The 12,695-nt window shown below is 36.7% G+C and overlaps 2 protein-coding genes across 7 annotated transcripts; one reads left to right on the top strand and one right to left on the bottom strand.

The window, feature by feature from the left end:
• Nucleotides 1-493: 493 nt before the first annotated feature.
• Nucleotides 494-7,371, top strand: LOC126582270 (chaperone protein dnaJ A6, chloroplastic-like). Of its 4 annotated transcripts, none has more exons than XM_050246346.1 (9): nucleotides 494-654; nucleotides 789-830; nucleotides 2,466-2,593; nucleotides 2,871-3,012; nucleotides 3,110-3,167; nucleotides 4,117-4,159; nucleotides 5,879-5,927; nucleotides 6,008-6,088; nucleotides 6,181-7,371. In XM_050246346.1, exons 3-9 carry the CDS (start codon nucleotides 2,487-2,489, stop codon nucleotides 7,030-7,032), a joined length of 1,332 nt encoding a protein of 443 aa, XP_050102303.1. In that variant the 5' UTR covers nucleotides 494-654; nucleotides 789-830; nucleotides 2,466-2,486; the 3' UTR covers nucleotides 7,033-7,371. The 4 variants fall into 4 exon arrangements, with proteins under 4 accessions (XP_050102303.1, XP_050102302.1, XP_050102304.1 ...); XM_050246345.1 differs by having other exon boundaries at nucleotides 768-830; nucleotides 2,475-2,593; XM_050246347.1 differs by having other exon boundaries at nucleotides 768-830.
• Nucleotides 7,372-8,096: 725 nt separating this feature from the next.
• LOC126582271 (translocase of chloroplast 34-like) lies at nucleotides 8,097-12,378 on the bottom strand. Of its 3 annotated transcripts, XM_050246350.1 has the most exons (9): nucleotides 12,246-12,351; nucleotides 11,728-11,791; nucleotides 11,166-11,285; nucleotides 10,955-11,062; nucleotides 10,731-10,855; nucleotides 10,337-10,601; nucleotides 8,872-8,940; nucleotides 8,611-8,772; nucleotides 8,097-8,519 (listed from the first exon to the last, which is right to left on the bottom strand). In XM_050246350.1, the coding sequence occupies exons 3-9, from the start codon at nucleotides 11,262-11,264 to the stop codon at nucleotides 8,409-8,411; spliced, it is 939 nt and encodes a 312-aa protein (XP_050102307.1). In that variant the 5' UTR covers nucleotides 11,265-11,285; nucleotides 11,728-11,791; nucleotides 12,246-12,351; the 3' UTR covers nucleotides 8,097-8,408. The 3 variants fall into 3 exon arrangements, with proteins under 3 accessions (XP_050102307.1, XP_050102305.1, XP_050102306.1); XM_050246348.1 differs by lacking the exon at nucleotides 11,728-11,791 and having other exon boundaries at nucleotides 12,246-12,378; XM_050246349.1 differs by lacking the exon at nucleotides 11,728-11,791 and having other exon boundaries at nucleotides 12,220-12,351.
• Between the last annotated feature and the right edge of the window lie 317 nt (nucleotides 12,379-12,695).

Genomic DNA, 12,695 nt, shown 5'->3' with positions numbered 1-12,695 from the left:
TATTTTGTTCCCATGAACTCTGATGCTTCACTTGACAAAGATGTATGGTATGTTTTCCAACAGAACAATTTATGAAGCAAGATCTCTTTTCATGCATGCGCAGATGGTGTCTAGTGTGGCCACCTATATCGCTAGGTATGCAAATGCCTTTATTAGCACAAACAAATTTGATTCTTCTTTTCTTCTTTTTTTTGTTGGTCTGACAAACTATTTCTATTTAAATGGTTTATGGTGACAAGAATTATGCAAACATTATCTTGTCATATTTAAGGATTATTTATTTGCAAATGAGGAAGAATATTATTAAATTATAGTATTAAGTGGCGTAAATCATAAAGTTAAACATTGTGAATTAGGTTTAGAAAACTAGATTATTTTAGGAATAATCCAGAGATGACGTTTTGATTTGTTTGGACCCAAGTGAAGTGAATTTGTTTGGCCCTAAAACGCAGCGTTTGGCAATTGTTGAGTTCAGTTCGGTCGTTGTAGCCAGGCAATCTCATATTCTCATCCACTCCCAGTCCAACATTTCGCTCACTTTGGAGCCCTCACTTGCGCGCCATCCATACCCTCTCTCTCTCTCTCTCTCTCTCTCTGCTTCTCTTGTGCGCCTCACACCGCCGCCGTCCACCACTGCTCCGCACAATTCTCTCTGTAATCTCTCTCTCTTTCTCTCTCTCTCTCTCTCTCTCTCTCCGTCGTTAGGGTTTCAACAATTTCATTTCCCAAATTTACTTAATTTTACTTATTTTCTGATATTTTGTTAGCTTTTTGTGCTCCATTGTTAGGGTTCTTTGAGCACTGGATTAGCGGTTCGCATCGCATATCAGGTAATTGCAATTTTTCTCCTTTTCGTCCCCCTCGGGTTCGATGCTCTGCTCTGTGTTAATTTGTCATTGGAATTGTAAATCTTTTTTTCTTACCTACCAATTGAGATACTTGAGTTTGGTGCCATTTTCTTCAATTTTCAAGCTTTTCTTAGCTTCTGCTATTCGAACAGACTATACATATCTATATGTTTTACTTCTGAATTATTTGTTTCAAACTATTCGCGTTTCCATTAGTATAACCTTTGGAACCTTTGAAGTCAATGCATTTGATCCATTAGTATAACCTTTGCCACGAAAATTAAGAAAACAAAAACTAAAAACATCTTCTTAAGATAAAAGGGGTGCATAGTTCATTTTTGTAAGTTAATGAAACCCGATGATGACACGGAGCTTTGTGCTTATGTGATGGAGAGAGAAAGTTTAGAGACTCACTAAGAAGATAAATGCACAGTTGTAGAGGGATTGATGGAGTCACTGAATTTGGCTAATTGAAGATTGCATGTACAAAAGTTTGGGGTTTATGGCAAGGAAATGGCAATTCTTTCAATAGTAATCTTTGGAGTGGCGTTATTGCCATTCAAACCATTTTTCGCGGCCCTACTTAAAAAAAGAAGAATTAATTACCTTTTTACATCGATATGGAATTGCTTAACGCATATCCACCGTGGCCATGCCTGTTACTTTAAATTGTTTAATGCCTTTATGCCAGAAGAGTTTTGCCACATTGCAACATTAACTATAATTCTAATTATTGGATTTGGTACTTATTATTGCTGCTTAAAATAAAAGAAATCACATCACAAGCTTATGTGCATGTGATGATTACTAATGGTGGTAGAGAGATTAGCTAATGGTAGCGCCAAGAACATGTGCCCACAGTTATTAGAATCCATTAGAGAAGAAAGATTAGCTAATGGTGGGAGAGAGAGAAAGTGCGCCCTTCCCCTGATGGGATCGCATCCATTGCCGCCGTCATTCTGAGTAAACATTGGGATTATGGCCAGGGGGGAAGAATAAGAAGGGAAAATTTGAGGAATATCATGTGGTGAGATGAGTTGGTTAGAATCTTTTAATATTTGAACGAGGCTGAGTATGGGGGTGGGTGGTGAAATAGGATTGGAGGATCTCAATAGTGCTACTCCAAATTTTTAAGTTTAAGAATTTTATCACATAGTGAAAAAAAGTTAAAATGGATACTGAGAGAATGGGAGACAGAAAGGAGCTGGCAACCTAATAAATGCCAATCATTATGCAAGGTGGGGAAAAAATGCGCTATTAATAAAATGGAAAGTTTAAATTAGAAGGAGGTTTACAATTTTTCTTTTTTATTAAAATAGTAGTATAATAATAACTAATGACGCTTTAATACTTGTAATAAACTAAAAAGATGAGATAAGAGGGGAAGAATGTTGAGAGAAAGAAGAGGCTCTGTACGTCTGGGCCTTTGCTAGATTGACTAGTCCTCCTTCGGCTCTTCTCTCTCCATTTGTGTTGTGGCCATTTTCTCCTTTATTGTTTTTCACACCTTCTATGAATAGTCAATTACTGAACTATTTCATTCAATACGAGTTGGCTCCAAGTATGTTTTGGTTGAAATTCAAAAATTTCTGATATTGTGTGTTTGCTTCTGCTCAATGCTCACAGAAAGTTCACTGAATGGCAATTATTCCTTGTGGAAGTACATGGGTTGCTCAATGGGGTATTCGTCCCCAGACCATGCTAAGGCCCTATGCCATAAACAAGGTCCTCACATCTCAATGTTGGTAAGTTCTTTTTTTAATTTTTATTTTATTTAAGAGCCTTAGGAATGCCATTGACCCCATTTATAAGTTCTGATTATATTTCTATCAATTTTGACTATTATTTTGAATGAAAAACTATAACCTGTTGCCATTTCTTCTATGCATGCTATATCTGTTCCTCTCATTTTGTTTTGGTTTCTACTTCTAAATTAAAGTACATCTGCTTAACAAGCTACAAGCTACCAGCATCTTTTAGATTGTTTTTACTGTATTATTTGAAGTATCATTTTGAATGCAGTGTTTCAAGCAAAATAGGCTATTTGGGGGCACCGAATTCAAGCTTGTTCTCTCGGGATTCCTTGAATGCTCTATTCTGTGCAGGCCCATCTCAAACTTCACATCCCAGCAGGGGAACAAGATTTATAGTTAGAGCAGATTCTGTGAGTATAACAAACATTGGTTGGACTTTTTCTTCCATGAATTAAGAGGCTTAATGAATGAATTCTCATTAACTGTTTCACATATTCTTACATCCAGGACTTTTATTCTGTTCTCGGGGTGTCAAGAAATGCGAGTAAATCAGAAATTAAAAGCGGTATCTACACTTCTATTTTCTTTCTTTTTTTTTTCCTTGTAAACTATTGTCTATCTATTGTTTCTGTTTGTTTTATATGCTTTTCTCATCATTTTTATGGATTTGAGATTCAAAAAACCTAAACTCTATATCTATATTTAGAGCTAATTGCTTGCATAATATGATATCCAGTTCTTACTTCTCCCTTACCCTGGCATGTTTATCTCATTCTTCCCCCACATGTATGTATGGGTAAAAATACACAAAGGAATATATTACATGTGTGCAGTCTAACTAGTTGAATGAATAATACTCTTTGTTCTTAGTATGGATGGAGGACCCCCCAAATCCTGGATTTGAAGAGCTGGGAAATATAATAGGAACACCTCTACTGTATGAGGACTGTTTTGTATTGTGATGATCTGCGTGTCATTCTTCTTCAACCAAGAAGAAATGCATGATTTTTTCCTTTTGGGGGTGAAGAAATAAGGAATAGGCAGCTATTTGAGGCAGTTGGAGATTGAGTTTTCTCATTCATAGGAATCTTTGACCCAATGTAACTTGGTTGTAAGCTTTATTTTTTATGATATGTGACATTCTCCACCCTCTTGAGATGAGGTTTTTAAAATTACAATGACATCTTCTAGATATTCCATGTGTTATAAAGTTTTTTGGGGATTTCATATTATCTTTACGAATGGATGGCTGTAATTAACATACATTACAAAGTAAGCCTTCATATTGGAACCTAATATGTAAAATGCTTTGGTATTTGTACAAGTCAGAATATAAAATTAAGCTTCTGGTGTGATGTTTGTGTGCTTGAAAGATCGAATAACTTATAATTAATGGCTTCAAGCATTGAATAAATCATGGTTTGTGGTTTTTGGGGTTTTCTTGTGTTGTTTTTTGTTTCTTCTTCTGGATTATCGTCATCTAATTTTTCTTCTGCATACTTCTCACTTTTCAGCTTATCGGAAGCTTGCAAGAAGTTATCATCCAGATGTAAACAAGTGAGTGAGTTGTGCCAGCTAATTTTTTACTAGTAGTGCTTACCCTTTGTTTTTTCTCCTCTCCCTTAATGTTACTTTCTACCCATTATTCTCTGTATTTGGTCCTATAAAAAGAGGGTTATCTCAGTTCATTATGTTGCAATGGAATGTTAAGAACATAAGACAGATCTCAACATGCTCAGTTTCCATTAGAGTTTTGGACGTGTATTATAGGGCTGGATAGTATGTACACACTTAGTAGTTAGCCCGTAGAATTTTAGGACAGAATGCTTGAAGGTTCATGGTTACTTTATTCTATGCAGAAGAATATTCTCCCAATACCTTGGCTATATTTATATCCTTTGTCAATAGTAGAGATCTTTTAAGTGTTCTTTTTTTCCTTTTTCCCTATTCAAGTCAGTTTAAAGGTTTGTGATGATGATGATGGGCTAGAAATGATGAGAGGCACATTCTAATACTTGTTTGTTTCATCTTTAGAATTTGGGATCTGTGCTGATGTGGTAAAGCTAAAGCTGCTAGAGATGCCATATGTTTATGGGATTTAACAACTTGTGATTTAGGTCTTAGGCTTGTGAAGAAAATGCATTAGGGGTTCGGTAGAGCAAATTAAAGTTCGAATGAATATTTGTAAAGTGGGAAAACAAGTGTGGATGTGAAAAGGGCAGCTTGCAAGAAATCACTTGCTGTTTATTTTCTTGGGGCTATGTGGCTGTTTTAAAATTGGTGGACCAGAATCTGGCCAAAATTCCTCTGCTCCTCATCTCACCACCCATGCTGAATGACTGGGAGAGAGTTTAGTTTAGTTTAGTGAGTTTTCTTGGGTTGTTATGTAATATTTTATTTATTCCTGAAAGGGGGTTCGGTAAAGAGGAACCTTAAATTTAAGGACACAAAACATGATTTAAGCAATTGAGGTTGGGCTGAGTTTTACATCTTTAGCTCGGATGCACAGCTTTAAATTTTTATTTTATTTTAGTTTTTTTTCTAAAATGGTGGAAGCTATTCCATCTGAGCCAAATGTCCACATTTATAGATCTACCTCAGGATTCAGGACAAATAATCTAATGGCTTTTTAGTCAAAATAGTCCCTAAGATTTGCATAACACATAACTTTGGTCCCTGAGATTGTCCATCATCCATTATTTTGGTCATTCCGTTAAAAAACTCCGTTAAGTTGAGGGTATAACACATAACTTTGGTCCCTAAGATTTGCATAACACATAATTTTGGTCCCTGAGATTTGCATAACACATAACTTTGGGCCCTGAGATTGTCCACCATCCATCATTTTGGTCATTCCATTAAAAAGCTCAAGGACCACTTAACGGAATTTTTTAATGGAATGACCAAAATAATGAATGGTGTACAATCTCAGGGACCACTTCTATTGATTTTAAATCTCATAGACCAAAGTTATGTCTCAGGGATTATTTTGGCTAAAAAGCCTAATCTAATTAGGCAGTACATGTGAATCTTTTTGCAAACACTCTGTCATAGAAATTATGGAGATATAATCATGTCTGGATTTTTGAAAGTTGATGTGTTGACCCACCTCATCTCTATGTCAAGACATGTAATCATGTCTGGATATATGAGGTTTGATATGTTACCTTTGTATATCTGTTTTGCAAGGCAAAAACTGTTCAATTTAGTTTATCAATCTATGTGGTATGTGTTGTCTGTTTTCATTTTGTGGGAACTGTATGTTCTTTGTTGCAGAGAACCAGGGGCAGAAACAAAATTCAAGGAAATTAGTAATGCATATGAGGTAAAAGCATGGCTTTGAAAGGTATCATTGACCTGGTGGCCACTATTATAGTAGTTATATTAATTATTTAATCTTCGCAGGTCTTGTCTGATGACGAAAAACGATCGCTATATGACAAGTATGGAGAGGCTGGAATTAAAGGTGCTGGTATGGGTACTGGGGTAAGTACCTTTCAAACTGATGATGGGGAATATTATCTCTTCATTTGCATCTCTACTTTCTTATAGTGGGACGATGAACTGTGATGTTGCAGGATTTCAGCAATCCGTTTGATCTGTTCGAGTCCCTATTTGAGGGCATGGGCGGTATGGGTGGGATGGGCGGAATGGGGGGCAGGGGTTCTAGGAGTCGAGCGGTTGATGGCCAGGATGAATATTATAATCTTGTCTTGAACTTCAAGGAAGCAGCTTTTGGGGTTGAAAAGGAGATTGAAATTAGCCGGTTGGAGAGCTGTGGGACTTGCAATGGTTCTGGTGCTAAACCAGGCACCAAGGCATCCAGATGCAGCACATGTGGTGGGCAAGGTCAGGTTGTTCAATCAGCAAGGACTCCGTTAGGTGTCTTCCAACAGGTCATGACGTGCTCATCATGCGGTGGGACTGGGGAAACATCCATCCCTTGTAACACTTGCTCTGGGGATGGTCGGGTGAGGAGGACAAAGCGGATCAGTCTGAAAGTTCCAGCTGGTGTGGACTCTGGGAGCCGTTTAAGAGTCCGAAATGAAGGTAATGCTGGAAGGCGGGGCGGGTCTCCTGGTGACCTATTTGTTATTATAGATGTCATCTCAGACCCAGTCCTCAAACGTGATGATACCAACATATTGTACAGCTGCAAGGTATCCTATATAGATGCAATTTTGGGAACTACAATTAAGGTTCCAACAGTGGACGGGATGGTTGATTTGAAGATTCCAGCTGGCACCCAACCGAACACGACCCTTGTGATGGCTAAGAAAGGCGTTCCCCTCTTAAACAAAAGCAACATGAGAGGTGACCAGCTCGTTCGCGTGCAGGTTGAAATCCCAAAGAGATTGAGCACCGATGAGAAGAAGCTCGTCGAAGAACTTGCGAGTCTAAGCAAGGGCAAGGCTGCAAGCCGGAGGTAGTTTCTTTTGTGGTTCTTTGTTCCATCGATACAGAACTGGCCCCGTCAGTTCGATTATATTCTTCCTTGATGCGCATTGGGGACCGCAGCAATTTTGATTTAGTTTTGTGAGGGGATCATATCTGTAGTCGTAGGTAGAACACTAGTTTGTTTTCTCATACCATGTATTTTCAACCTAATGCTTATTTATTCTTTGGGATTAAACATAAATTATATGAGGTTACAAGGAAGGTTTTCTTCATAATAGTTTAAGATGCAGCGAGTGTTATATATACTCACAGAGAGCATGCTTTGTGTGTATGAACAACTTCTCTTAATATTACATAATTACTATTTTGTCCTTCTTGTGTAAATATTGTGTATCAAAAGTGAGGGTAAAATTGAAAAAATAAGTATATGATTGTCATTTTCTCAAAAAAAAAAAAAAAAAAAAAAAAAAAGAAGGTAAAATAGAAACAATAGAGATATGATTGTCATTTTGTCAAAAGGTACAAAATTACTATTTTTCCTTTCTCATGTCAACATTGTGTATTCAAAAGTGAGGGCAAAATTGGAAAAAAATGGGTTAAAAATTTGACAAACCCTCTTCTCTTAATAGAATAGATAAATATAGGCCTTTTATCCAAAGTGATCCCCATTTTTGGGTAAAAATGGGGGACTAGTTGTAGGGTCCATTCTACGGTGAATTTCAATGCAATTATCTGAAATGTTTATTTTGTAAGTCTCAATTAATAGATCATTCTTGCAAAAATTCAATATATGCGAAAACGTTTATCTATTTAATTATCACAATGAAATTTCATTGTTTCTTATAGAGCATAGTGTTGGTCAATTTCTTTGAACTCAATTACATGTCTCAAATATTTCGATTAGGCTGATATTTTGTAAGGATGATCTATGAGATCCAACTTGAAAAATAGATGGTTTAGATCGTTGAAGTTCGATACAGTGTGAACCCCACAACTAAATCAATTAATTTAGAACAGGTTCTTCAAAATTAAATCAATTAATTTATGGGCAGCCGCAGCACTTCATTCATTCAGTCCGAGAGTCGAACCATACTACTTTCAAGTAAACACAAATTCTATTATCCCGGTGACGTAAACAGGAAATAATAAGCAGAAACGGTAGCTTTTTTAAAAACACAGGCAACACTAAATAGAAAAGGTAATACAAATAATATTAAAGGATGCGCTAATTACAGTACAAAATCTGTTTCCTCAAAGACAAGATCGAAAAGCCTCGACATATAAATACTGACTATTTTAACTGCTACCGGAAAAAAGAGAACGAAGCGAAAAACAGGGATGACTGCATTGAGAAGCACAAGACACCAGTAAAACTTTGAAGAGAAGAGATGAACCGATCAAAACCAAATCAGAATTTGCGACCGGCCGCACCAGAATCCCGCATCTCCCATGATGGTCTACTCTCTTTTGCAATATCACTCGTGATTGCTCGTTCTATCGGCTTAATGACACAGAAATACTATTCACATTAAAAGACAAATGAATATAGATATTAGTCCCTGCATCAATGGAGAAAAGATGAGCACTCCAGGTATTAAAACGAAGCTCACCTGGATCGCTAGAAGGAGAGGGATTAACAACTTCCCCTTATCATTGGGGTTAGGTCCCTCGATCAATTTCTTGTCGACATGAATAGACTTGCTTCCGTTCAAGATAACTTCCGTCATTGTTTGGACTAAATGAGATATCCAAGCAGTTCCATTTGGAAGAACCTGTTACCCAACAACAGCCAAAAAGATGGAATGATACACAACTGTATTTCAGGAAGAATGACTGTAAGCATGAGTCATGATGTTAGGAAAATAACTAACCTTTTCATCATTTTCATTCTTGTTACATCTCCCACTGTTCTCAACCAAAACAACAGGAATAGTCAAAGCCTAGAGAGAATACAGTAACACTTTCAGAAATATGAAAGGCTTTGCAAGCACACAAGGCCTTCCTGGAAAAGTAATTCAAAATGAAAGAACGAATTTGTTTCCGCCATTCACCATTACTTGTAAGATGGATTAACATAACTTGAAACCTTTATCTTCTATTTTAAATGTAAAGGAAAAGAGAAACACGAGATTGAGCAAAGCGTATATAAATATGTTACCCCATAGAAAAAGTACGACACCCAAACAAAACTCCTGTTATGATATTCTACTTCATAAATCTTCTTGTTCCTTCTAAATTATTAGAAATTATAATTATCACTGCTTAGACTTCAATTCACTTCTGAACATCAAGTGAAATTTGAAGTCCAGACTCCTAGCATGATAATATAAACCTCATAGCTATTAGTGTATTCACATACAAATTCAAATTTGACATGTATTTATTTGAAGGTTTAGTATAAAATAAGAAGCATTAATGAACTCAATAGTTACACATTGGGGTCCCATCATGCCACCACTTAATTGCAAGAGCTATGCAGCAACTCAGCAACCAATCCTCCACCTGGTAGAATACTCTAATTTACATATGTATCGCCCCCATCCCCTCAACTTCACATTGATGTATTGTTGGTACATACCATAACAAACAAAATAATTATCACTTCAGAAGTATAAAACAAAGGATGGATTGAAAACTTAAGTCATACATCAAATTCATCAAAAGCACAAGAAACTCATGGAACCCAGTAAAGGTAAGCAAGACTACATTTTTTTTTTTTTTTATAAAGGACAATTATGAACATATACATAATTCACAAGACACTATTACAATATTTCGTGTCCCAATTTAATCCCATAAAATTACCCTTCTGTCTAGGCATCAAGCTCCGACGTAAAAAAACCTATGTCAAACATGACCATGTACATAATTCAGAACAATTATTTTGAAGATTTTGGGGTGAGCTAGAACCTCCTATGAAATAGTCATGCATATCATTCAACACGGTCAGACACAAAATCTATCATATTCATCTAATTTCCAGGTCTTAACCATGGATGCTTGATTCTTTTTCAGTTAGCGAGGGCATAGCAAGAAGGTATCCTAGGGCTTAGTTTGAAATACAAATCAAAGGTTTAAGCGTCCTTGTCACATAAACCAGAATGTTGAGTATTTCTCTTCCCTATTTGAAGCTCATTCATTACCGAAAAGCAAAATCTACCCTTCACACAGTTCACGTACTTCCAGTTTAATAGTCTAACAGGACATTAAAAGTTCCTGCCTTATGCCTTCAACGAAATAACCATAATGCCAATTACATCCAGAAAAAAAAAAAAAAAAGGAGGAAGATATGGAACTTAAAAGACTGCCTAAACTTGGGAGAAAGAGATTGCTCACCTGTGCATCCTGTTTTTTCAATCCAGCACCAAGCCGGACAATTTTTAGAAGAGCCTCAGATCTTTTGGAGACAAAGCCCTCATAAGCATAACCATCTGGTGGTGAGAGCTGAGCATGTGTTAGAACAACCAAAGCCCTATTCCATATTCCCTTACCGAAACTATATGTTATGGCTTTGACAACCTCCTTATCCAGGTTGTCCACCCTATAAGCATCCAATCGATCCACATAGAGTAGAACATCTATGGTCTTATTCAAAAGGAAACTGCTCAAGAATACCACCAATAGAACTTATAGTCAATTAGTATTATCAACAAAATTCTTGAACAAGAGCCCGCAGCGCATTTCCACAAGAGACTGAAAAAATTTTAAAAAACATAAAGCATGAGCTAACCTTTTAATATTATTAAGAGCCATGCCACTAACATATCCTCCTTCTATGAGCCCAGGGGTGTCAATGACGTTTAATGTAAACCCTGCCCTCGAACGTGAAAACATCAAAGGTCTCGTTCCTTCAGACTAGATAGAAACAACAAACAAAAATCCAAAGAGTATTTACAAAGGCAAACAAAAGAATCCACTGAATCCAGACTAAAACAAAAGCAAGACAAAAAAAACCTGAAAAGGACTGATGGGAACAGCCCTTTCACCAAGGAGCGAATTGACAGTGGATGATTTTCCAACCCCGCCTTTCCCCATCACTAGAACAGTCAAACTGTTCACATTCTATACATGCACCACACAAAAGTAAAAGAAAGTTAAAATTTAATTACACAAATAGAAAGAAGATGAATTTGAGTACTAAACTAAAATAGCAAAGAAATTGAACCTCTTGCTTGAGTTTTCCCAGCAATTCAAGCAACTTAGTCTGAGTGGCGGGTGCGAAGCTATTTATTCCAGCCCATTCTCTAATCATCTGGGATGCCATGGCTCAATCTCCGTTCTAGCACTGAAAACAAAACATGGAAATAAAACTAAATACAATAGTAATGTTTTCTTTTTGGGTAATGAAGGGCCCATTTGATAACAGTTTTGTTTTTGGTTTTTAGTTTTCATACAAAGTAGTTTCCTTTTTCAAGTTTTTGTTTCATATATTCTCCTTCATTCCTCCCACCACGCTTATTCAACCATCATTACTCCCACACATTTCCCTTATAACTCTGGCCAAAATAAAACCAATCTGAAAACAAATGGGCCTCAAGTATCTGAGGTGTCAGAAATCAAGTATTTTGAAGCACAGCTTAATACAGAATAGTAGATAGGACTAACTGACCCTTCAAAATTTGTTTTCAATAAATGGGATGACAAAGCACTGAGCTTTATATCTTCCTCAGCGCTTCGATAAAAACCACCCAAGCACCCAATGGAATTAGTTAATGAACGACCCTTACCTTATCCCCTAATTCGATTTTACTTGACAACCCCAAACAACAATCTGTTGGCTTCGCCTAATCCCTGAATTCAAATTAACAAAGGAATTTCACTACCTGTAAACTTTTGGGTTCAACGCAGTCATCATCGAAATTTGAAAGCAATGCTATACAATTTGCAGTAAATTGCTGCAAATCTAAGTGATATAATCAACACCACGCAGACAAATTCTTAGCTAGCAGGCAACATTCGCTTGGCAGTAACCAGATAAATTAACTTCAAAGTGTATGAACTGAATGGTGATAAGTTTTTCTATAGAGCATTAAACGTCGTAGAACATTCCTTGCCAAACCCACATGGACTAAATTTAGATTAACCCCTTGAAGCACCAAACCCACAAACAATTTACACAAAAACCCAGATATCAGAATTGAACATGGTGTCTGTGGTGATGAATTTAACTATTTTAGGACTGAAAATTAAGCAAAGAATTGAAATTTAAAGAGAAATACCTTTGAAAGATAGAGACTTTACTTACCCCTTTTACTGTGGTATTAAGACGTGGGAGACACAGATGGAGGAACCAGCTAGAGGGGGAGGGGGAGGGGGAGTGGGAGGGGGAGGGAGAGAGGGTATGGCGAGGATAAGTATAGTACCTTTGTTGGAAACTCAATTCCCGGGTAAAACAAAATTGGTGTCGTTTCCTTTATTTTATTGTCGTTCGCCCGGCTTAATTGTTTCATTATTTTCTCTTTCAAGGGTCGTGGGTCGATGAAATTAATGAACTATTCATGTGATTGTTTTTTTTTCGTTTTAGCAAACGATATTATTTACATTAAAGAATGCTAGAGAGTGTTAAGTCTCACACTAAATTGATCATAATAATGTGATCAAAATTTACCTATGCGCATCAATTTTTGTACTTACAACTAATGGGATTCTCACTCAAAGTGAAACTGTAATATCTGCTACCTCATTTCTTTTGCAC

This window comes from Malus sylvestris, chromosome 9 (assembly GCF_916048215.2).
Source record: "Malus sylvestris chromosome 9, drMalSylv7.2, whole genome shotgun sequence".
NCBI classification, from domain to species: domain Eukaryota; kingdom Viridiplantae; phylum Streptophyta; class Magnoliopsida; order Rosales; family Rosaceae; genus Malus; species Malus sylvestris.
Note: the sequence above shows the minus strand (reverse complement) of the source record. Positions and strands in the feature narration are given on the sequence as shown.

Bases quoted from the DNA above. Each gene is read 5' to 3' on its own strand.
- LOC126582270 (XM_050246346.1), top strand. From the start codon at position 2,487: ATGGCAATTATTCCTTGTGGAAGTACATGGGTTGCTCAATGGGGTATT. The intron at 2,594-2,870 runs GTAAGTTCTTTT...TTTTGAATGCAG, and splicing joins GTCCTCACATCTCAATGTTG to TGTTTCAAGCAAAATAGGCT. The intron at 4,160-5,878 runs GTGAGTGAGTTG...TCTTTGTTGCAG, and splicing joins TATCATCCAGATGTAAACAA to AGAACCAGGGGCAGAAACAA.
- LOC126582271 (XM_050246348.1), bottom strand. From the start codon at position 11,264: ATGGCATCCCAGATGATTAGAGAATGGGCTGGAATAAATAGCTTCGCA. The intron at 10,856-10,954 runs GTTTTTTTTGTC...GTTTCTATCTAG, and splicing joins TTCCCATCAGTCCTTTTCAG to TCTGAAGGAACGAGACCTTT. The intron at 8,520-8,610 runs GTGAGCTTCGTT...TAATGTGAATAG, and splicing joins CTCTCCTTCTAGCGATCCAG to TATTTCTGTGTCATTAAGCC.